At 36.1% G+C, this 21,707-nt stretch overlaps 1 protein-coding gene across 15 annotated transcripts in view; it reads right to left on the bottom strand.

The window, feature by feature from the left end:
- Window positions 1-1,895: 1,895 nt before the first annotated feature.
- LOC110844801 (microtubule-actin cross-linking factor 1) overlaps window positions 1,896-21,707 on the bottom strand; it is a 70,293-nt gene continuing 50,481 nt past the window's right edge. For 6 of the 15 annotated variants that reach the window (XM_035856229.1, XM_035856251.1, XM_035856204.1 and 3 more), the window contains 62 exons: window positions 21,368-21,663; window positions 21,187-21,289; window positions 21,001-21,112; window positions 20,657-20,923; window positions 20,441-20,581; window positions 20,227-20,271; window positions 20,067-20,158; window positions 19,909-19,966; window positions 19,740-19,822; window positions 19,510-19,661; window positions 19,390-19,429; window positions 19,158-19,209; window positions 18,855-19,069; window positions 18,605-18,664; window positions 18,502-18,534; window positions 18,239-18,393; window positions 18,044-18,055; window positions 17,570-17,742; window positions 17,400-17,500; window positions 16,494-16,617; window positions 16,328-16,373; window positions 16,200-16,236; window positions 16,038-16,112; window positions 15,894-15,963; window positions 15,446-15,808; window positions 14,441-14,510; window positions 14,324-14,364; window positions 14,084-14,200; window positions 13,868-14,023; window positions 13,467-13,556; window positions 13,377-13,387; window positions 13,222-13,288; window positions 13,015-13,061; window positions 12,707-12,904; window positions 12,551-12,618; window positions 12,369-12,431; window positions 11,384-11,513; window positions 11,196-11,309; window positions 10,972-11,049; window positions 10,750-10,883; window positions 10,527-10,580; window positions 10,224-10,277; window positions 9,975-10,031; window positions 9,522-9,608; window positions 9,299-9,383; window positions 9,157-9,189; window positions 9,004-9,060; window positions 8,900-8,927; window positions 8,770-8,826; window positions 8,507-8,630; window positions 8,315-8,360; window positions 8,125-8,242; window positions 7,626-7,721; window positions 6,775-6,825; window positions 6,595-6,701; window positions 5,563-5,701; window positions 5,301-5,378; window positions 4,906-5,071; window positions 4,637-4,729; window positions 4,439-4,501; window positions 4,252-4,308; window positions 1,896-3,550 (listed from right to left, as the gene is read on the bottom strand). In XM_035856229.1, the coding sequence (XP_035712122.1) occupies window positions 3,367-3,550; window positions 4,252-4,308; window positions 4,439-4,501; window positions 4,637-4,729; window positions 4,906-5,071; window positions 5,301-5,378; window positions 5,563-5,701; window positions 6,595-6,701; window positions 6,775-6,825; window positions 7,626-7,721; window positions 8,125-8,242; window positions 8,315-8,360; window positions 8,507-8,630; window positions 8,770-8,826; window positions 8,900-8,927; window positions 9,004-9,060; window positions 9,157-9,189; window positions 9,299-9,383; window positions 9,522-9,608; window positions 9,975-10,031; window positions 10,224-10,277; window positions 10,527-10,580; window positions 10,750-10,883; window positions 10,972-11,049; window positions 11,196-11,309; window positions 11,384-11,513; window positions 12,369-12,431; window positions 12,551-12,618; window positions 12,707-12,904; window positions 13,015-13,061; window positions 13,222-13,288; window positions 13,377-13,387; window positions 13,467-13,556; window positions 13,868-14,023; window positions 14,084-14,200; window positions 14,324-14,364; window positions 14,441-14,510; window positions 15,446-15,808; window positions 15,894-15,963; window positions 16,038-16,112; window positions 16,200-16,236; window positions 16,328-16,373; window positions 16,494-16,617; window positions 17,400-17,500; window positions 17,570-17,742; window positions 18,044-18,055; window positions 18,239-18,393; window positions 18,502-18,534; window positions 18,605-18,664; window positions 18,855-19,069; window positions 19,158-19,209; window positions 19,390-19,429; window positions 19,510-19,661; window positions 19,740-19,822; window positions 19,909-19,966; window positions 20,067-20,158; window positions 20,227-20,271; window positions 20,441-20,581; window positions 20,657-20,923; window positions 21,001-21,112; window positions 21,187-21,289; window positions 21,368-21,663 (6,123 nt within the window). In that variant the 3' untranslated portion in view covers window positions 1,896-3,366. Of the gene's footprint in view, window positions 3,551-4,251; window positions 4,309-4,438; window positions 4,502-4,636; window positions 4,730-4,905; window positions 5,072-5,300; window positions 5,379-5,562; window positions 5,702-6,028; window positions 6,202-6,594; window positions 6,702-6,774; window positions 6,826-7,625; window positions 7,722-8,124; window positions 8,243-8,314; window positions 8,361-8,506; window positions 8,631-8,769; window positions 8,827-8,899; window positions 8,928-9,003; window positions 9,061-9,156; window positions 9,190-9,298; window positions 9,384-9,521; window positions 9,609-9,974; window positions 10,032-10,223; window positions 10,278-10,526; window positions 10,581-10,749; window positions 10,884-10,971; window positions 11,050-11,195; window positions 11,310-11,383; window positions 11,514-12,368; window positions 12,432-12,550; window positions 12,619-12,706; window positions 12,905-13,014; window positions 13,062-13,221; window positions 13,289-13,376; window positions 13,388-13,466; window positions 13,557-13,867; window positions 14,024-14,083; window positions 14,201-14,323; window positions 14,365-14,440; window positions 14,511-15,445; window positions 15,809-15,893; window positions 15,964-16,037; window positions 16,113-16,199; window positions 16,237-16,327; window positions 16,374-16,493; window positions 16,618-17,399; window positions 17,501-17,569; window positions 17,743-18,043; window positions 18,056-18,238; window positions 18,394-18,501; window positions 18,535-18,604; window positions 18,665-18,854; window positions 19,070-19,157; window positions 19,210-19,389; window positions 19,430-19,509; window positions 19,662-19,739; window positions 19,823-19,908; window positions 19,967-20,066; window positions 20,159-20,226; window positions 20,272-20,440; window positions 20,582-20,656; window positions 20,924-21,000; window positions 21,113-21,186; window positions 21,290-21,367; window positions 21,664-21,707 lie in introns of all 15 variants that reach the window. The other 9 variants (XM_035856218.1, XM_035856213.1, XM_035856209.1 and 6 more) reach the window with 9 other exon arrangements.

Below are 21,707 nucleotides of genomic sequence, written 5' to 3'. Positions count from 1 at the left end.
TCATTTATTTATTAATGTCGGTGGCTACTTTAAGCGAATGTTCTCCCCCTCTATTCTCACGGTAATAACGCTTGAAAGATTTATAATTTTTTGAAGCTCTATTTTCGGATACTTACGATGAGAACGCAAACCATGTTCAATCCATATCTTTTTGTGACTGACGAAAGTGCTCGGTTTTTAAAGCAGAATTGCGCTCTTTTGCGGCACTAGGTCGAATTACGCAAATTTTTCACGTGTACACATGACAAAATTGAATTATATTTTCACATTTTTCAAACTCTTGTTTTATGTTTTAAACAATTCTATATTATAATAGTGGTAGTCAGTCAAGTCACATATAATAAATGTCAGATGACAATGTAGAAAACCATGTGTGACACCATGTTATAGTTATGGATGGAGTCTCGTATCTCTCAAAAATGGATTCGACAACTTATGTTTCCACCTGGTTTTGAAGCTGACACCTTTTGCACGAACAGCGACGATATTATTTTTCTATCTTTTCTTTCTAGTCGAGTTAGACTTTAATTATTCTTGATCAAAAGTGGATTTGATAAAAACTTTTATCTCTGAAAGAACCCCCCGGTTATCAAGTTCTGAAAGTGTCTATGATTCTCTAAACAATCATATCTGGACCTGGCTTTAACCTTTTGAGTGACCTAAGACCTCTATATAACTTTGTTAACAAAAAGTTTTGTCGATTTCAGAAAATAATCTTAAAGCCCCCCATTTTGAGAAAAAGGTTTTTTGCCTCTTTCAGGGGCTATGAATAGATGCTTGCATGTTATGCAATCTGAAAGCTCAAAACAACTTTGAATAACTTTATTGAAGTCCATTGTATGTATGACATGCATATTTGTGGCCTTTTGAATATATTTCAGTCAAAATTGACTTTCTACTTCACCTGTAAATAAACGTCTTTTGAAATCAAATTGACCACACTCGTAAGTTTTCAGCCTGGACTAAGTTGACTGGTACGATTATGATGTCACGATTGAGCAATTTCCATTGTGAAAAAGACGAAGAGGTTGGTTGACAAATGTCATAAGCTCCAAATTAATTGGCCCAGTTTGTTGTATAAAAATTAAATGAGGGATAAGTCTTTGAACACAAAAATTTCACTTACTCAATTCAATCTGCGATTACACAAGTATATTTAAAACGTCAAATGATACGTGAATCTAGTATGTGGGATAACGATTATGTACGTCAATCAGAAAATTGAATAAACTGCATGAATTTATTGCTACAAAAAACCATAAATATTTGTACCTGCAACACCAGGAAATAAATTGGATGAATTGCCTAAATGTTGAGACTATTTTTTAGTTGAGGGGAACCGCAGGAGAACATCTAGTTTTGGAACACACCACAGGCGATTAAAAAATGTGTCATGCCATTATCATTACCTTGATTGAACTTCAGTTTGTTGACATTTGGGCCTAATTGAGCAAAAACTATCCAGTGAAGCTCCTAATGCCAAAGCTGACACGACGCTTATTCGAGGAGTTTCTTTAACGCGAGCGAGTGCTCAAAGAAGAAATCAGAGGGAGTAAATATGTTTACGGGGAAGCAGTGATGAGACAACGCCGCTTTCTTTCCCAACCCACTTTCTTTTGGTGGTTGGACTCGCGAGATTGATGAACTGTACGGTTCGTGCTGGTGCTGTGGGTACATAAGATAAGACCAACCAGGAACGACGGGAAAGTCAAAATCCTGGTGACTAATATCGATGACCTGAGTGGTTCCAGGAGATAAGTGACACGTTACGCAACCAAGTACTTACAAACACATGCTAACTAAATTAAGTCTAAAAGTGATATTGTATAATGCTGTGCCATAGTTTATGGGATGTGCTACATATGCCGGCGAATAATCTTAAACAAGTTGCTGGATTACGATTATTAAAATATTAGCTCTTTTTTATTAATTTTTCAAATATTTTGTGCAAGCTGTACAATTACAATGATTGAAATTGGAATCAAAAAAGTAAAATTGTTTGTCGCATCGTTCCCAAAAATAGATGTGTGCCTTCTTATCCCGAAGTGTGACTCCTTCCAACATTGCAAATTTCCAGCTTCACCGTACTTATTTCTTATTGTTCTTAAAGTGTATTATGTATTACTGTAGTTCTTGTTACTATTTGTTAGTGAATACAAAATATAATTATGGTTCTATTCTATGCTAGAGTTACCGTAACTAGCGATAAGGGCGGGGTTTTGGAAGTCAAACTAGTATAATTAATGGTACAATTGTTATGGTTTTATCCTAGAAAATATTTGTGCAAGTTAATTCGTAATATGGTAATTATTCGTAGAATAATATTACAAATGAAACCCGATTACGACATTAAGCAATCTTCTGGTTTAAAATACTAAGCTGTAGAAGAATCGCTTTAGTGTCAATTCTTATCAAGTGTTAATTCGTTAATTAATAATCGCGCCGTGTTACAAAATTGGTATCCAAATGTATAGCATGAGCAGTAGCAGCATCGGGCACTACACTCTTATTATTTATCACGGGATATTTGCAACGGCAAATTGTTACGCGTCATCACAACCACCCTTGTAAATCAGTAACCTATAACCTTCAGAAATACGCTTGTTAACATAATTATGGAGACAGTAGTGGTAACTCATTCATACTAAAATTACACTGTAATCAGAAGAACACTACAAAAACTTGTCATAAATGGAGCATAATTAATAATTGTGCGTATTCATATTCCAAAATTATATGTAACAAAGATGCTATTATGGCACAATATCAATATCGATTTGAAATATAAAACTCTCACTTTGAAATTCCTTAATACACTGGATATCATAATTGCATGAGTGAGACCTCGAAATTAAGAGTCAATACTTGAAATAATACAATTAGTTTGGCGCAAGTAATGGTTATTTGTATAGTTAGCAAAAATACAAAAGAGGAAGGAAGAACTATACATCGTTTATCAATTGAATTTGTAGTGGTACAAACCGGTTAATCACAGGAATACGTGTACTGCTCGTAATATTATATTATTATTTTGAATAAGAGTAGCAGTAGAAGTTATGTAAGGAGGAGTTTGTGAAAAGACAAATAATCTCATCTCGTTATTGGTAAAAAAATGTCTCCCAAAACGATTGGACACTTCGTAAAGAGCTACACCTTTTTTCATACAACAGAAAAGAGAGAATTTGTGAATGCTTGTGGCTTATAATTATGAAAAAACGATATAAATGTCAAATATAGCAAATGCATTAATAATTGCACTCGCCTAGTTGGCTTTGAATGGCAGTAAAATAAGTATAAATCCAACATGAATAAAATCTATGCGGATAAAATACATGGTGTTGATGAGTGTTATCATGACATGAGAGTCTACTCCTCTTGGAAGCTGGACCTGGACTGTGTTGAGTATGATGATTTAGTGGCAGAGTCGGAGGTTGCGGTTCGTGTAGTTCCTCCGGGTCCTCTTTCCGTTGTTGCAGACGTGGACGACGTTGCAGCAGCGCCTGCAGTTCCAGACAGCGAGAAGGATACGTTGGATCCTCCGGATGGCGTTCTAAAAAAATCAGTTGCGCATTAACAATTTGGTATTTGCACAAGAAACACGATGCCGACGTCAATTAAAATTAAATCAACGTCAGAAAAAGGCGGACCCATTTCTTAAGCAGCTCTTGATGATGAGCGTGCACTTTCAATTTTTGCCCAGTCTCAAATCTGAAGGGATTATCCACACTTTATTTAACATTTTGCAACAGTCAGAGGTAAAACTAAACATTTAGCTCCACCGAAGCGGAAATATAAAGAGCTGAAGGAAATCTTAATTATCATATTTGAAAACCGGTGGGGAACTCGGTTGGAGTTAGAATGAAACAAGTCACTGGATAAAAGTTGACGAGATGCACAGTATTATCTTAAACCACACGTGCTGGTGCCCCTAGCCATTACTGTAGCTATGTAGCCAGACGTTGCTCCCAAGAGATAAATGAGCACAATCTGTTACCTGTCACATCAAGACTTTCACTACTTTCTTCTTTACATCTGCTCCCGTACTCTAATGACTCAACTTTAGAATAAATATGCACGTCACTAACTTTCTCCCTCTAAACTGCTGCAATCCAAAATTCTTTCGTCGACAATATTGGACACTTTCTTTTTTTATCACCAATGACCTTCAAGGGTCACATTTGAGACTGTCGAATTTACCACTCGGTCTTCTCGAAAATGACAAAATGAACTTGAGGTATGTATTATTAGTACCTTGGAGTCTGATGAGACACTGCCACCGGAATGTTACTGTTAGAAGGCGTCCGTGATCTGTCACCCACCGAGATTAACAAGATTATATTATAATTTCGTTCAAGCAATCCCAGTTAACTTTACAGCATTGCTTAGTTATTAATGTTGTAGATCGTTAAGTCTATTAGTTTTGTATATCATTCATTACCTATCCAAACTGATTTCACCAGAACCAGTTTCTCCTCCGACATACAATGGTATTCTTGACGGTCTATGCAAATTAATTAGCAAAAGCATAGGGTTAAGTTTTTTTACAGCATTATTATGTTGTTGGTTTATTTATGTATGATTATGGTAGCTCAGAGGTAAATAAACCAAGTTTCCAGTTAATCTTTTCAGTCTTTACCTTCCAGCAGAGTTAGTTAGTGATGAGATGCTGGAAGCTGAGCCAGTGCGTTTCATAGGAGTAGCACTGGATGGCCGGGTAAAGGAATGTGCTCTGCGAGGATTAAAATCGTCGTGAGTCTCATCAGTACATAATACACCTTATCAATTACGACTAATGCATAGCGGCGTGTTCACTGACGCAGATATCCAGCAAATTTCTCTCGAGAAAAGTGCTTACAAATATAAAAATAAATGACATTTTGAATCAAATCTGTGTATTACACGTACCTCTCAGTGCTTGGACCACGGGATCCGTTGAGATTGGTACTCAGGGAGAAAGCAGGCCTGGAGGGGGTGGATGTTGCCAAGGGTCCTCTGCTACCAAATGTACTGCCGGATGTTCCTCGTTTCAAACTGGCCGAACGACGAACGGGAATACGGGTCCCATAATCATCTACAATTTCCAGAGATTGGCATTAACAAACATGTTTGTAAAATGACCATTCCGCAAGTTCCTCGAAATATAATATTACAAAGCTTGTTTCCACCGCGGAATGGATTAATACAAATTCGTAATTCAACTATGTTTACCACATTCATTCCACATTGTTATGAACAAACAAGCCAAATCGCAAAGTAAAATATTCACGACACACTCATCGTATAAATGATGAAAATCTTACCAGTGCTATCCAACGACGCGTTGGACCCAGTACGACTCGGGGGTTTGCTACCAGACCGACTACCCGGTTGACTACCACCTAACAAAAAAGGCTATTTTTAAAAGCAAACTCACAATACACAACTGATATGTATGCTTCGCAATCACAATGTATCAAAGAAAAGCACCAAATTATTCATAAATATGTCAAAATTTGAGATGAACAATTTATATCAAGCGATCATGCGAAAAAGAGCGAAAACAACAACAAATTATGCACATACGTCCAGGCCCAGTTGATGATCGTCTTGGAGGTCGAGATAATGAGAATCCGTCATCAGAGTATGTGCTTTCTGGAGTAGTCCGATCTGTAGATCTAGCTCTTTGTCCCATTGGAACACTTCGAATACTGCGCTCCTTCACCTATAACAGTTTTTAGAAGTTAGAGATTTTCAGGAAATTATTATTGGTCAAGCAAAAGCACTCAGCACAAAAGGCAATCATAGTCAGGTTGCGTTTGCAAGGTAATCAGAAGCAGATTTGAAGAAAGCTTAAAAATTGGTGAGAATTTCTGAAAGACAAGAATACGTCAGTATCACGTGCAATATGTACAAACTCGTTAAGACATTTTATTCTTTTGTTTGACGACAATTTAATTTTCGGTCTTGCAAATGTAATTACTCAATTCTACAAATACTTCATTCCATTAATTGTTTTCCACTCTTAGCAGAGCCACACATTCGCGATTACCCATTGGCGGATCGGTTTCCATCTGGAGGTTGCTGATTTTAATAATCTAGAAGAAGAATGTGAGCAAGTGTTGGCACTGGAATGTGAGAATGAGCATCGGAAACTTCCACCCAAATCATTTCCTTGTCGAATACTGTCAAATATTGGCTTCAGCTGGGCCATGATGTACTCGGCTATATATTGAAATCATCACGCAACAAGAATTTTCAACATTACAACAGACACATATTTAGGGGGACAATGGCGACATTATTGCTGAACACAGGAGAGGAGAGATCTCTCACGTCCTGTCCAATTTAAGCTAAATTCAATTATTTTGTAAACTATCTCACTCAACCTCGTCGTTTATCAATCGTTCAATTCGCATGGATGACTTGGATGATTTTGTATCCATGTATTTTATATGTATGCTAAACACAATTTGTCCATCTCATGCACAAAGTGATAAGCGAAAGCAATAGATAATTGGCCATTAGTTTCGCTAATAAATGTAATTATTGGAAGCATTAGGTAGGGCTAACTAGCAAATGCATGCGTAATTGACGTGTGGGGTGGTGGGTAGGAACCTTTGTGATTGGACCCGCTGCTGGGAGTGACTGTGCTGACCGGTTCCCACTTGATATCGTGCTTCCACTCGGCTTGGATTTGAACGCCGTCATAGTTTGGGAGACTCCTATTGTTTTATTGTATTAAAACAAACAAAAAAAGATGCATAATGTTGAAGTATTCATAAAAATCGGGCATACCATCAGCTAAGATAAACTGTTCACGCAGCTCGATGTTGGTTCGACCCTTGGCTGGATGGAGAAAGCAGAGAAACAAGTTAGAAACACAGTTAAATCAGTCCACACCACTTGAGTTGTTGCACTCGAATAAACAAAACCAACCAAACTCAGGAAATCAAACAAACAGTGTTAACCAAAATGAACGTTTGAATAATTGATGCAAACTGAAAGGACGGTGTGAGATCCAGAGTGAAAAGGATTTAATGAGGACAGCATTCTGGTTTTAGTGTTTCGAATCAAGTGCAATACTCACAACAATACAGAATAACTCTCTAAATATATATTCGTCGTAAAGAACATGCAGCGATCATTCCACAAAACTAATGTGCTGAAACTTTATCATGCAGCTATGTATGTACTTCTAGTGACTAAATAGCTAAACGAGTAAAATGCAATCTATAAAAATTTTCAATTCCGAAACCGCACTAAAAAGTAAACAAATCCGATAAAATCTCTGCGTATAAATAAAATATTAGCGTGACATGCATTTTCCACTGTACCAAAGAGGGTAGCATATATTCATTAACTACAGACATTATAGTAGACTATGGTTAGCATAAGCAATCAGTGAAGCTCTGGTTCACGAAATTGTGCATAGACACATATATCATCATGGTAGAATTTAATAAAAAACGACGACAAAAGCTACGACAAAACATTGGATGCATATATGACATGAAATACAACAACAAGAATAAATCCAACTGTCAAAAGCGAACGTAAAAATGAAATATAAAAAAACAAAAACAATCTCAAAACAACGTTATACGAGATTTTGTAGTGATTAATTTTACATTCAAGTCGTAGCTTACATATACAACTGCGACAAGGTGATCCATATCCGTAAGACGGACAACTTTGTTCGTGCCCCATTGTTAATCCCATCAATTCAGGAACCATCAGGACCACTAGATTAGTACATGCCGCCACAGATAATTTTAGCAAACAACAGCGAACACCCATTTGAGTTATAATAGTAATTAGTCGTATAAATGAATATTACGTATGAGTCAATAAAATGGTCACATTATTAGCAAGATTAAGTAAATGGTGTTATAGTTTTCAAATTCGGACGTATCATGCAGTATGGCTCATTGCTATGCTCCTAATGAGGTAATCTTAACACCTAAGATGAGAATCACCAACCTAATCTCAAATATACCAAATATGTTTATCCTTCCTAATACATAGATCAATACTAACAAACTATTCAACACATCTTAAAATTATATCGGTACTATCCTTCCCTCGAATAATGCTCAACTAGTTTGACATAGTGTTTCGCATTGAAGAGTAAAAGCATATACTCACCTCTGCATGGATCGTTCTTAACTAGGAATTCGTCCAAAGCCACCCATCCTCCACCAACACGAACCATGACGGTACTTCTTAGAATTCGAACTAGTCTGAGTTTTTGACTTTCACCAAACTTTAAAATAAAAACATCAATATTGAAGTGCTGACAATACGACTAAGCCGTTATCATTGACTTGGTACTTACTCTGTACTTTCCTTCGCCAACTTGGAACACACGGAACTTTTGACGACTATAAACAAAACAGGATAAGATTATTAGTATTTCATCTTTCAAAGTTAATTAAACGAATATTTTTGCACATCTTTCTCCATACATTTGTTGCTCAATAAATTCTTGGTTTAGTAAACATAAAAAACTGAATTTAACATATCCTACCAAGTACACTTCATGACTTGTCTTTGGATTTCATCTTCAATGACATCGCCTTCGGACATGGGCTTTCGGTCCTCCCAGTCGGCGCGAAGGGCAGCAATGAATTCCATGTAATCAATCAAATGATCTGCAAAGAGAGTAGTGCAAAAGTTAGACGACTTTTTTTTCAGCCAAACCCGGCATTCAAAACATTATTCCACACTAGCCACCCCTCAAATAGAAAATAGCCAACCGCTTATAATAAGAAACTCTCTGATCAAACCTACCTCCATGGTCAAACATGTCCGCTACGGCATTCATCTCGAGACGGGAAGTTGGGAATTCTGTTGGGGAGGAAGGTTCAATAAATTTCTGAATACTAATAAATTGTAGAAGTACTATAACTAAATTACTTACTTGTCTTCATAATTGCATCAATAAATTCCTGTAAAACATAACAAATGAATTGTAATATTTCAGTTGTACTAAATCTTGCATGTCAACTAATAAGTAAATCATACTTCTCGAGGAATGAGATTGTCATTGTTTTTGTCAATTTTCCGGAACAAATCCATAACCTGTTGGGAATACGATTTTATGCACATTAATTGAATTAACTAGACCAGCCCAATTTAAATGGGTAGTAAACCAAATAGCATAAATCAAGTACTCACTCGGGATTTCTTGTTGTTCATAAATCGTAGGAACTACAATTATTAAAAAATCACTGGTATTATCATGTAGTTGTAAACTTTTTTTGTAAATTTCACTAGTACAGCATATTTATATGTTGTTATAAAAAAATGACCAACTTACGCGTTTCCTCCAGTCTTCCCAACTAAAGTTCTTAACCTTTTCAAGTTCTTGCAGATAGTTGAACTTATCTTGAAGTCGTCTTTGTCTGTAATTTTATATAAAAACAACAATCAAATAATGCAGCTACAGGGACGTGGTTATAGGTCCATGCTCAACGCTTGTCCTTATCAAAGGAAAGCGGAAGCATTTTTCTAATTCACAATTCGCTACCCCGAATTTTTACCTTTCCCAAGCCATCATCCAGACCACCTTCCATTTATCCCACAAGGCTTTTACGCGTGGGTTCTTGATTTGTGGCTCAACGGCTTTGCTGTAAGTTAGAAACGTGACAAAATGAATGCCTTTTCTGAATATAATCAATATACTATAATGTTAAATATTACTCATTTTGTACAATGACCGTAAACACCACATTAATACAAGAGCAGCTCAGTAACTAATGCTTATCTCGCCAATCAAATGTTTAGTCGGATAAATGTGTTATGATACGAATTTAAATAATTATAATTAATCAAAACTAACAGTCTCACTTAAATATAATTAATGAGTTTTATCATAAATCGTCTCCATAATATGTACATGACAAAAGCGGCCATAACCAAACCATAAGCAAGCAGAGAGTACAATAACCATTTCATTAAGCAACATTATTTTTTTTTCTGGGGAATGTATGTACCTTCCTCTGCGATCGAATCTTGGTCCAATGTGAGGGAACAAGTCTTCTCTGCCCGGACTATTGGGACGAGTGCATAAAAAAGTAGAGAAATATATAAAACAACACAATAAGAAATGACGTGCAAAAACATTTTCAAGCACATGCAATTGTGAGTGGATGGGATTGACAAGGATGAACAAGGAGTGGTGACAAGAAAGGGAAATTGAAGCACGCTCGTGAAAAACTGCGTCCCAAAAGCCAAGAACAAACCTTTCCATCCTTGACATGGGAGTAGACTCCCGTGATCCTCCAACCGTCTTAGCGCTGCCAAAGTGCAATGAAATAAAACTACTTTAAACCGGGTTGCATGCATTTCTATATGTCCGTAAATTAAACATAAAGCTATCCACTCATTTGTATTGTACAAAAGGATATTATGTACACCTGGGGACGGATAAGCAGAATTTGCGTATATGTGTATTTTAACACCAGCAATCAATTTAGTACACGAAAAGATAACGAAATTTCAAATTCGCTGCATTCAAATTGATATTCAAACAAAAACATGCAAACCTTAATCTACGTTGAGCGAAATCCAATTCAGGTGAAGCTTCACGACTTTCGCCGCTAAAATAATAATAATATAAAACATTTATTATCTGAGAAAGAAGATAATTTCATCCAACCAGTGTCAAACTTTGGTTGTAGTAAATAACAACAAAACACAATCCTAGCTTTAATAAAGCGTAATTTCATTAATAGAAATTTATTTGTGCTAGGATAGATTCATGCTTACCCTGGTGTTGTGCTACGAAGCCGAGGTCCAGGTTTTCCTTTAACCATGGGTTGTCTGCTGACCAATTTCGGCTTGCAAACAGCATCAATCTCAGGCTGTCGTGATGCCATACCTTCCATAAATCCTTTGTGTTCCTAATTAATGTTGCAATTACAAATGTCAATCAATTAGTACACAATAATTTGAGCAGGGAATAATTTGAGCTAGAAATAGGCAGTATACCTTAATCAGAACTAATATCTCAGCCATGTCGTCCGGAAGTGGTTCAGCTTCCAATTGAGTCAAAGTATCCTCACATTTCTTGTGCAAAAAAAAACATAATAATTACAATTGGCGTACTATTTTAAATTGAAGTAGTTTTGACTTTTGAATAACACAATAACACGTTGTACTCTAAAACTGTTACTTTCAGAGATCCAAATAAAATTTATCTATAATTTACAAACCTTGAGCCATGCCATCAACTCTTCCAACATTTCTTCCATTCCTCTCAGGGCATTCAAGTGAGCTTGAAGTTTTTGTTGACGTTGTACTGCCCACGATGAAATTTCGTCCCAACGCTTCAATGGAATAAAAACATGTCAGTATTTTGTGAAGGGTAACTAAATTTTAAATAGCTTAAGGTTGTGCTTACCGATTGAATGATAGAAATCCAGTGTTTGATGACAGGAATAGCGTCAGGGTGGGCTTTGGCTAAAATACTCTTGGCAAGTTCGATCGTCTCATCTTTTTCTCGTTCTTTCAACTTGAGTTCTTTCATAAATCTACACCAAATATTATCACGGCTTGTTAATAAATATTTATTTATGCATCAAGATATGAGTTTGTAGACAAATTTTGGTATAAAACAAGCAAAAGGACTCCTCTCCGATGGGGGAATGTGATACACCAAATTGAAGGGTTTTTCATGCTGATCAAGAATATATAAATTTTTTGACCGGCAAACATATATTAAGGTCACAAGTAAAGGTCAAAGGTCAAAATTTTTTATTGCATTTTTGGACGTTTCAGGGCATTCTAAGACTTTGTCTCACTTTCCCCCATGGCGGGAAATTTTTTGGGGTGACATGAGATTACTAGTTTTTGTTGTCGAATGTCGAATGCCGATCATTTTTCTACAAAGTGTAAAATTTTTGGGGCACTATGAGATTTGGGGCAAAGTGGACCATCGATTATCGTAATTGTGCCCAATATTGGGGTTTTGTTCGTTTCTAAGCGAGCGAAGCGAGCAGGTTAGGTTAGTTTAACTAGGTACGCGGAAAGCGTTGCTATTCCAGCTAGCAGTCCTAGCTAGCAATCCTAGCTAGCAGTCCTAGCTAGCAGTCCTAGCTAGCAATGCTACCTAGCAATCCTAGTTAGACACTAGAAATCTCGTGTCACCCCAAAAAATTTCCCGCCATGGGGGAAAGTGAGACAAAGTCTTAGAATGCCCTGAAACGTCCAAAAATGCAATAAAAAATTTTGACCTTTGACCTTTAATTGTGACCTTAATATACGTTTGCCGGTCAAAAAATTTATATATTCTTGATCAGCATGAAAAACCCTTCAATTTGGTGTATCACATTCCCCCATCGGAGAGGAGTCCTTTTGCTTGTATTGTTCCCAAATTTTAAACATACGCTTCTTGTTCATCCAAAAGACGTTTAGTAGTTTCCTCGTCTTCAGGTAGCTGACCTGCAAATCTACCAAATCACATAAAATAAGTTACAAGTACAGAAACATTTGCCAATTTCGGGGATGTTATTAGCACTAGCATTGTCGTATTAAATAAAAGTTGGATTTTGCAATTTTTTGCAATTACCTTAACTTCATTTCGGCATCAGATAGCCATTCCAGCAACATATGAACAGCTTTATGGAGCTTCTCGGCCTACAGAATAATATTTGTTTGTTTATTATGCAACTATTAAAGTATAGCTAATGTGCAGTAGTTGGATTCAAATAGTACGAAAACCAACCTCCTTAAGTGCTTCCTCTAAACGCCGAGATCTCGTCTCACATTTCTTTTTGATCTTATCGTAGGAAGTCTTAATTTCTTTGACTTGACTTTGAAGCTTTGCCTTCTCATCTGGCTGAGCTGTTTCCATCATCTCTTCAGCCGTTCGAATAATATCATTAATTTGAGATCGTCTGTTGTTCACTTCCTCTTCAATTTTCTGTGTATAAAACACGAATTTAAATTTAGTCATGGTTCAAAAGTAATTGCTAATGTTATGTAGAACAATTTATGACGTAATAAATGAAAATGAGGCTAAATTAAACTCACGGAATGAGCGTCAATCAAGGCAGTGACTGTGTCTAAATCACCATGAACTGGAAAAAATAATTATATTTAGTCATTTACCCTAATTATGAATCACGAATTGCACACCGTCAATTCCGAATTCTGACTTGGATTAAAATGCAATCAACTTAAGCGTACATAATTATGGGTATGTAACAATTAAATTAAGCATAACGATCTGCCACATACCTGGCCCATCGTCAACAATGAGGCGATCCATATCCTTCAGCCAGTCTAAAAGCTCTTGCAGGGCGTCCTATTTAGTACAATTTAGAGTTTTTTATATTCAGTAATATCAATAATAACGCACAGAAATAAAATACGGTAATGAAATATAAACCCACCTTGAATTGACCTGAAAACGATTTAAAAAAACACAAAATTAGAAGATCCATTTTCTAACTAGAAACATGACCGGTTAAGAAAGTACTAACCTGATCGAAGCAGGGCTTGCTCAAGATTTCGCTGCTTCTCAACACTCTTGTTGCAAATTGCATTCCATTTATTCTTCAAATCTGTTAGCACTGTAAACAAATTAAAACGATTGAGTTAAATTCCGCTCGGATCAATGCACTCTCTCCCGCCTGTTAACTTTTAACAACTTGGTTTTCATACTGTAGTGGTTTAAGGTACTTAATATTGGAATACAGTAAGCACAACAATTATTAACATTCCACCTCGTCGGCACGAGAGTCAATTATGATACAATCCCACATTTTTGCCGAGTTATAAAAAAAAATCTCGACAATGAAGGGAATAGTTTTTCCAGTACTCCGTACGTATAAAATTAAGTTCGAGTTAATTACATTTTATATTACATTTTTAAAAAACTTACTCTGCCTAAGAATTGGTTCATCGGGTTTAGGAGCCTTGTCCTTCAAGGTTTTTCCGTTCTTCATGGTTGAATCATAAGCAGGCTGTTTCGCAGCCAAAGCCCTTTGGAACTCTTTGTGTTTAGCCAGCATTTGCTTAATCTTCACAGGATTTTGACCTAAGGTAAACATAATTCTGATGACCTGTCTACACTTTCCTCCACGCTTATTAGACTTACCGGCGGTGGCAGTGATTTCTTCCAGGTTCTTGTCAGCCTCGTCCAACCAGTTCATAAGAGAAGTCCATGAATCGTGGAACTCCTTGGCCTCCTTGAAGCCAAGATCCAGCAGTCGAACTAGAAATAGAAACAGCAAAACTCTGCATTACAACTCGATCATAACATCTTATTTGTCTTATTACTATAATAATTTATATCTCTGCTCCGTGGTGTAATTAGGAAAAGATAAACTGCACTTACCACGTTCGGTGGATTTTGATACAACTCTGTCCCACCGATGTCTGCAAGTTAAGAAGTGAACGAGAATCGTTATCAGTTATTAGTTTGCAAATATTTTGATTACAGGAAATTACTTACTGGACAGAAATGAGCAAGTTCTTAATGAGGATGACGTCTTGCTTTTGGCTAAAGTATTTTAGATGGTTTCCTATAAAACATTATCCCACATTAGATTAACATTTTATGTTACAATTATAATCCGATATTGTGGTGCAGTTTTAGTGCATAAAATATGTCACATAATATTATCCAGAGCTTTTTAATTAAGAATAATTAATTAGTAATTAATAATTAGCGCTGACATCTTTAATCTAATTAATTATCAATTTTTAATTAGAGAGCTTCAACTAATTAATTATAATTACTAATTAATTACTTCTAAAAAAAGTAATTAATTACTTCTCGAAAAATAATTAATTAGTTAAAAAAAGAATTGTTTTCAACGCAAATTTACAAGCTACAATATAAAATTACGGACGGCAGAAATAATTACCGGCAACTCAAATTTATAATAATCGTTACATTTTAACATCGCCCATATTTCGGATACATTTATGTATCCTTTAATTGATGGAATGATTATAATCAGTCCATCAAGTAAAGTTCAACTGGAGCTGATGATGGTATTTGAGTATTGACATTGTTAGTTTGTTAAGATTTTCATATTAATTTTTGAGAATATCGTCTTCCATTATTGGCACTTATATACTTTACAGTATGCAGTTATTTATTGTAACAAAGTTGAAATTATTGCATGAAATTTAATTATGAGGGCTTGAAAATAAGTCATGTAGAATAGGAGAGTTGCCAGATTAAAAAACGCCACTTTACCTGGGAAAACGAAACAGCGCAAACCAGATAAATCTCAAAAATTAAGTAATTAATTAGTTAATTAATTAATTGGTTAAAATATCACGAAACTAATTAATTATAATTGACTCAGTTTAATTACTCTAGTAAGGTAATTAAAACTAATTTATAATTGTTAATTAGCTGAAAATTGGTAATTAATTAGCAAATTAATTGATTTCACTAATTAATTAAAAAGCTCTGATATTATCATATAATAAGTGTAACTCGTACCTTTCTTTTCCAAGTTCAGCATCACCTCCCTGTGTGCTGAGACTTCTTTCTGGAACTCCTTGTGACTTTCTACTTGTTCCACAACTTTGTCCAGCACACGCGACACGGGCTCCAATCCAGTGAGATAGCGTTCTGCTTCAGTCAACCAATCAATGAAATCTTGGCAAGCCTTATGGAACTCCATTGCCTCTTTCAAGGCGATTTCAAGCTTGATCTTCTTGTCGTTGGCTCGATTCATTACAGACTCCCAACGTTGACGCAGAGTTCGAAGATTGTGTTGCAGATTGGTAGCGGAGCCTTCAGTGGACTTCTTTAAATATTCTTGCCCTTGGTGCAAGATTGCTTCGACTTTAGGTCGATTAGCTACACACAGTCGATGAAATAATATTTAAATATGCACCTCTCGGTTTAATTTGGTTATACTTTCGTATTCATGCATAATACATACCTTCAAGTTCATTAAAAATTTCCATGAATCGGTTCAGTTGTTCTTGTGCAGTTTCTGGTAAGCCACCAACCTGCATATTTAAAAAGTTATATTATTTGATGCACCACAACTTTGAACAATATGTAACAGGAGCATTTCACATACCGGTTTGGATGTGTTAAGGGCAGCATCCACGTCATTCAGCCACATTAATAAATCTTGAATTTCAGCGTTAAAAGCCTAAAAGTGATGATACAATATATTGAAGAGCATTATTATTTTTGTAAAAGTTTGTCCAAAACTTTTTTTTAATAAATATTAACTAACCTGAGCCTCACGTAAGGCATCCTCTAGTTCTTTTTGTCTAAAAAAACATTGTTAAAAGGTTGTGTAAAATTATCTCGAACGTATTTATAACGACTAACCACAATTGATATAATAAAAAAATGTGATACCTGTCGTTAGCCTTCTTCTGCAGGTCGGCCCATTTTTTATTCATGTCTGTAAAATATGCGATATTTATTACGATTGTGATTCATAACTTGATGCAGCGAACTGCATCCACTGACTTGCTCATAAAGTGCTTGTAAATGGTTAAATCAGACCATTCAGATATATTACCATTAAGCTTTTGTTGAATTTTTGCAGCATTGTCCGATCCACGTTCTGACTCAATTATTTGTCGGCCCGCATCATTTAAGGTGTCCACTGATACTTGATGGGCTTGGATGTCATTGACCAAAACCTGGACAAATAAAAGAAATAAACCCTCCAAACGAATGTAAATAAGTAGCGTCAGAGCGATTCAAGTTTCCTTTAGCGTTTCCGTATATGACCTCGTCCTAACTCTCATGAGGTCAAAAATATTAATGTCCTTGATATCCCCGTCAAATTTCCTTTAAAATGACACCCCATATGACAATGAAGTATCTTTTTGACCTGTGACCTCGTCCACAAGGTCACGAGGTCAAAAATATTAACGTCATTGAAATCGCGGTCAAATTTCCTTTAAAATGATACCCCATATGAAAATTAAGTGTTTTCTGACCTCTGACCTCCTCCACAAGGTCATAAGGTCAAAAATATTAGTGTCCTTGATATCCCCGTCAAATTTCCTTTAAAAGGACACCCCATATGACAATTAAGTATCTTTTTGACCTGTGACCTCGTCCACAAGGTCATGAGGTCAAAAATATTAACGTCATTGAAATCGCGGTCAAATTTCCTTTAAAATGATACCCCATATGAAAATTAACGTGAATTTAATTTTGGACCACACCCCCTGGCGATGTGGGGGGTGGTCCGATTGACCCCATTTTCGAACTCGGCCGAGAACTAAAAATTAGAAGTACAATGGCGAAAACCGCTTTTGATTATGTTGAGGCATTCTAAAGATATCCTGCTTACGGACGGACGGACGGACGGACAGACGGACAAAGTGATCACAATAAGTAGCTGACGCTACTTAATAATCACATAGTCTGGTAAATAATTTTTTGAACTTGATTAGTATTAATCAATGTTTACCTTGAGTTTAGCTAACTCTATTTCAATAACTTGAGGGTCACCATATACTGGTTTTAGTGTATCCAGATTTTTGTTTGTTTTTTCCATCCATGCCATCAATTCTGTCGACGAAAGTATGGTTAATTATTATCAGGATTTCTCAACAATTATTATGTGTTAAGAAAATATACCATTGAGAGCATGCTGGAACTGGCCAAGTCTCAAGAGAGCATTTTCTAATTCTCGTTGACGATCCACAATGCCCTTGAGCAGGTCATCCCATCGCCTGTTAACTTGTGCTAGAGGTCCTTTGATTTTGGCAGCTTGGTCAGGAGATGTTCTTTCAGTAAGTTCTTGCGCTTGCCTGTACACAATTCATATTATTAGTAAAAATTCGGAATGTTATATGAATGCAATTTTGTCATACAATAAAGCGACACACAATCTACCTACATATATGCATACAATCCACACACTTATAAACACAGGCAAACGATTAAATTTGTATGCATGCTGCAAAGAAACTTTTGCAATACAAAAATATATAGCTATGAACAAAAGGACCATCAGAAACAGTAGTCGACAAAGTCCACAGAATGACAATACTTAAAACCAACTGACATTGCCAACTTTTTGTGTACACTTAAATTTGAATAATTACTTGCCTCCTTAATGTCCTATACATATTTCCACAATTGTTTTACATATTGTAAATCGTTCACGGTTGAAATGCATGGCAAGAATTTTAAAAGACAAGATTGGAATTAGCATTTTGCACTTGAATGTATCAAAATCGTTAATGCTTTGAATTTTCGTCAATCTTGAGAAAATCTACATAGAAAATAACGTACAAGACGGACCTGTTCAATGCCTCAACTTTCACCATCATGGGATCAACGTCTCCCTTGAAGTCCTTTAGTTCCTTGATTTGTTTCTTGACGGCTTCAATATCAGCCCCAATCACGCCAAAACCAGCTAGACGGGCCTCAGCCTTGTCGAGGAAACGCAACAATTCCTGAAAATAATGATAAAATAACATCCTATAGATATGCTCAACTGTTCCAACAACTAAACACCGGGCATTCACTGGAGTCTTATATTTTAAATATTTTAAAAAATATACCTGGAGCGTCTCATGGAACTCCATTGCCTTTTCCTAGAAATTTAGACATGATTGTTAGGAATGTTATTCATACATTTAATTCCGACTATCATAACGGACTAACCATTGCATCGATAAGATTTTCTTCTCGCTTTGCAAACAAAGCAGTAATGTTATCCCATGCCTGGAGAATGAATAATAATTAATTAATCGAAGACTAAACAAATAAACTAAACAAATATATTTTACAAAAATGAGCAAGTGCATAATGAGGAGAATCTCTTGCAAGGGAGTTCTTAGAACTTCGAAAACCAATGATTCGGCTTGTTTTTTATGCACATAATCATTCCTGTATTTTTTTGGTAATAAATTACCGCATCTAGCTCGTGTATATTCTTTGAAATCTCGGGTTTATCCTGCTCCCCTACAACTTGTAATAGTTTTTGTCCGGACTGCCGACAGTTGTTGACTTCGGGCTTAACTTTTTCAATATCTTTCTTGATTTCTTTGAGTGCCTCTTGTTGTTTCTGAATAGCTTTCGGTTCCACAGCAGGAGGCTCTTGGTTCTTTAAAGTTTCTGAGAGAATATCTGAAAATACAAATTGAGAATTATTACTTGTAGCTAAATTAGTAATTATACAGATATGACAGTGGATATGCAAAATTGACAATCTTACCAAGTTTGTCTAAGATGGCTTGAAGCTGTTCCCAGAATTTTTCTGCTAGGGCCTGATAATACAAAATTATATAAGTTAGATGCAAAACAAACTACACTAAACTAAAACTGCACAGAGTGAAAGAGAATTTTTTTAGGTATTATATATGCATACGTGCTGTCGCACGCAGCAAAGATCACTGCACATGGGATCTTCAAATTATCAAGATGATTTAGTGTTTAATAATGCTTACCAGAGCTTCGTCCAAGTTCTTTCCACGTTGTTTCGTGAGTCTAGAAAAAAATAGTTCGTAATGGTCAGGCTTTTACATGGTGATCAATTCTATACATTACGCGCAACAATCACAACATACTTTTGAATCTGATCCCACAAACTATTCAGTCTGTCAAGTTTTTGCTTAATGTCTCGAACAGCAGGATCGTTCTTGTTTGGTGCTTTATCTATTATGTCAGCCGCTTGCTTTTTGACCGAATTGAAGGCGTCTTCGCGTTTCTTCACGTCATCCTAAAAAAGAGTTCATTAAGGCCTTGTGTAAAATATTGTATGTATGAATTTCGTGTAAGTCCATTGAATTTAACGTACAATGATGGCATCATTATCTCCGATTTGATCTCTTATTTTCTCAGGATGGGCAGAGATTGGTTCAGCGTTTTTACATTGATCAGCTAAAAAATATTAATCGCCTTTGTTACTGTTGTCTGTCATCTAATGTTAAAGCATATATAATCTACTGTATGAACATATAGGTTACCAGTGTTTTCTAATGCGTTCAACATGCCATCCAATTTATCCTTGAACTGACTTGTTTCCTGCACAAAAATAATGTTTTAATACGATAATCAGTGCATATAATCGAATATGAAAATCACTATTAAATAATTTTAATCTAACGCAAGGCATACAACAAACCTGCAAAGCCTTCTCAAGTGCCTGTTGCTTATCCCTCAGTGCAACGCGAAGAGCGTTGTATCTCTCATTGTCCGCATGCATGATTTCATCCACTACAAAATAAATTTGTTAAACTCATGGCATTTGTTATTATTTTTTGGTATGCATAAAATTTTCTTACCCTTTCCAGCATCGTCATTATTACACAACTTAATCAACGCACCTCCTAAAACAGAAAACGATTTGTACTTTAAGAATTTGGAGGTTTAATTAAAATTTTGTCTTGTCCTGCTTTCTAATTCATCATTAAGTATCCATTTTATCTATGACTAACGTAGTTGCGGGCAATACAGTATTGATATTATCTGTTAACACATGTATTAAAATGTAATCACCAGTTTTGTTGAGCTTATCAAGCAACGGTTTATGCTCAGTTAAGGACTGAATGAAGGCTTGAGTTTTTTCTTGCAATTTCACAATTTGATCAGGGCGCAAAGCTGGAGTGTCTAAAATGCTTATTTCATCTTCCATTGCATCTGAAAAAATCATGTACAATGTCAATTTATGTGATAAGCGTTAGGCACACACATGTAGCATTGTTGTTGACTAACCCATCCATTGGTTCAAGTCGATGTGCGTGTCAAAAAAGTGTTCAGCAAGTGGGAGTGCTTGTTCCAATGCATTGAGTCGGTCGCTGGAAAGCTTGGACACCGTCTCCATCGTCTCTTTAAGATCTTCTGCTTTCTCTCTGAGAGTAGCAGTATCCTCCCCTTGAGTTGCTTCTCGTAAAACTTTCTTGGCAGTAGCAAGTACTTCTCGAACACGACCTTTCTGGCTGTTAATTTCATCGTTGAGGGTCCGGTGTTCTTGCAGTTGAACTAATAGAAATGGAATTTGTGAACGTCAGTAATGGCAGCAATAGTTTTAAGTACACGAGTAACGATTAATTGATTACCTCTCACAACGTCAGGTTCACAACTAGGTTTCTCCGCATCGCGCAATTGACCTTCAATTTCCCTGAACCAATCAAGCAAGTCATCAATGTCGCTAAGAACTTCCATACTCCTCTGAAACATGAAAACCAACATTTAATTTTTCACAGAAACACTATATGCATGCACAAATTAAAAATTCAACATACCGCTTTCGCCATTTGAATTCTTTCTGCTCTTCGCTGAACTTGTTCGCATATTGCATCGAATCTGCGATTATCTCGAGTGACGAGCCCTTCAATTGTCGACGCTCTAGAATGTTTACATAACGAAAAGGTTATTTAAAGAAGTAAGAACAAATGTAAATCTAAATAGACAGCAAAAAGTTACCCTTCCCCTGGAGAAAGCTGACAAAGCTGTGGGCCTACGAGGTTAATGATCTCTAAAACTTTTCGTTGTTCTACAATTTCAGCTTCCAGTCGAACAATGACTTTCTCTTGTGCAATAAGATTTGAGTTGTCTAAGCCCTTTAGAATGTTTTCGGCTTCTGCCATCCAGTCTGATAGATTCAAGTGACACTCGTGGAATTGAGTTACCAATGGCAGTGCTTCCTGTGCAGTTTTAAGCAGATCTGCAGCCTTGGTTGTGATATTGTGGAAACGACGCTGGAGAGAATCCAACTTATCCTAAGAAAAAAGGACAAAAACAGTTAGTAACTATTTTTCTTTAT

Source organism: Folsomia candida, unplaced genomic scaffold, assembly GCF_002217175.1.
Source record: "Folsomia candida strain VU population unplaced genomic scaffold, ASM221717v1 Fcan01_Sc001, whole genome shotgun sequence".
In the NCBI taxonomy this organism is placed as follows: domain Eukaryota; kingdom Metazoa; phylum Arthropoda; class Collembola; order Entomobryomorpha; family Isotomidae; genus Folsomia; species Folsomia candida.
This window is presented reverse-complemented; position numbering and strand designations above follow the sequence as displayed.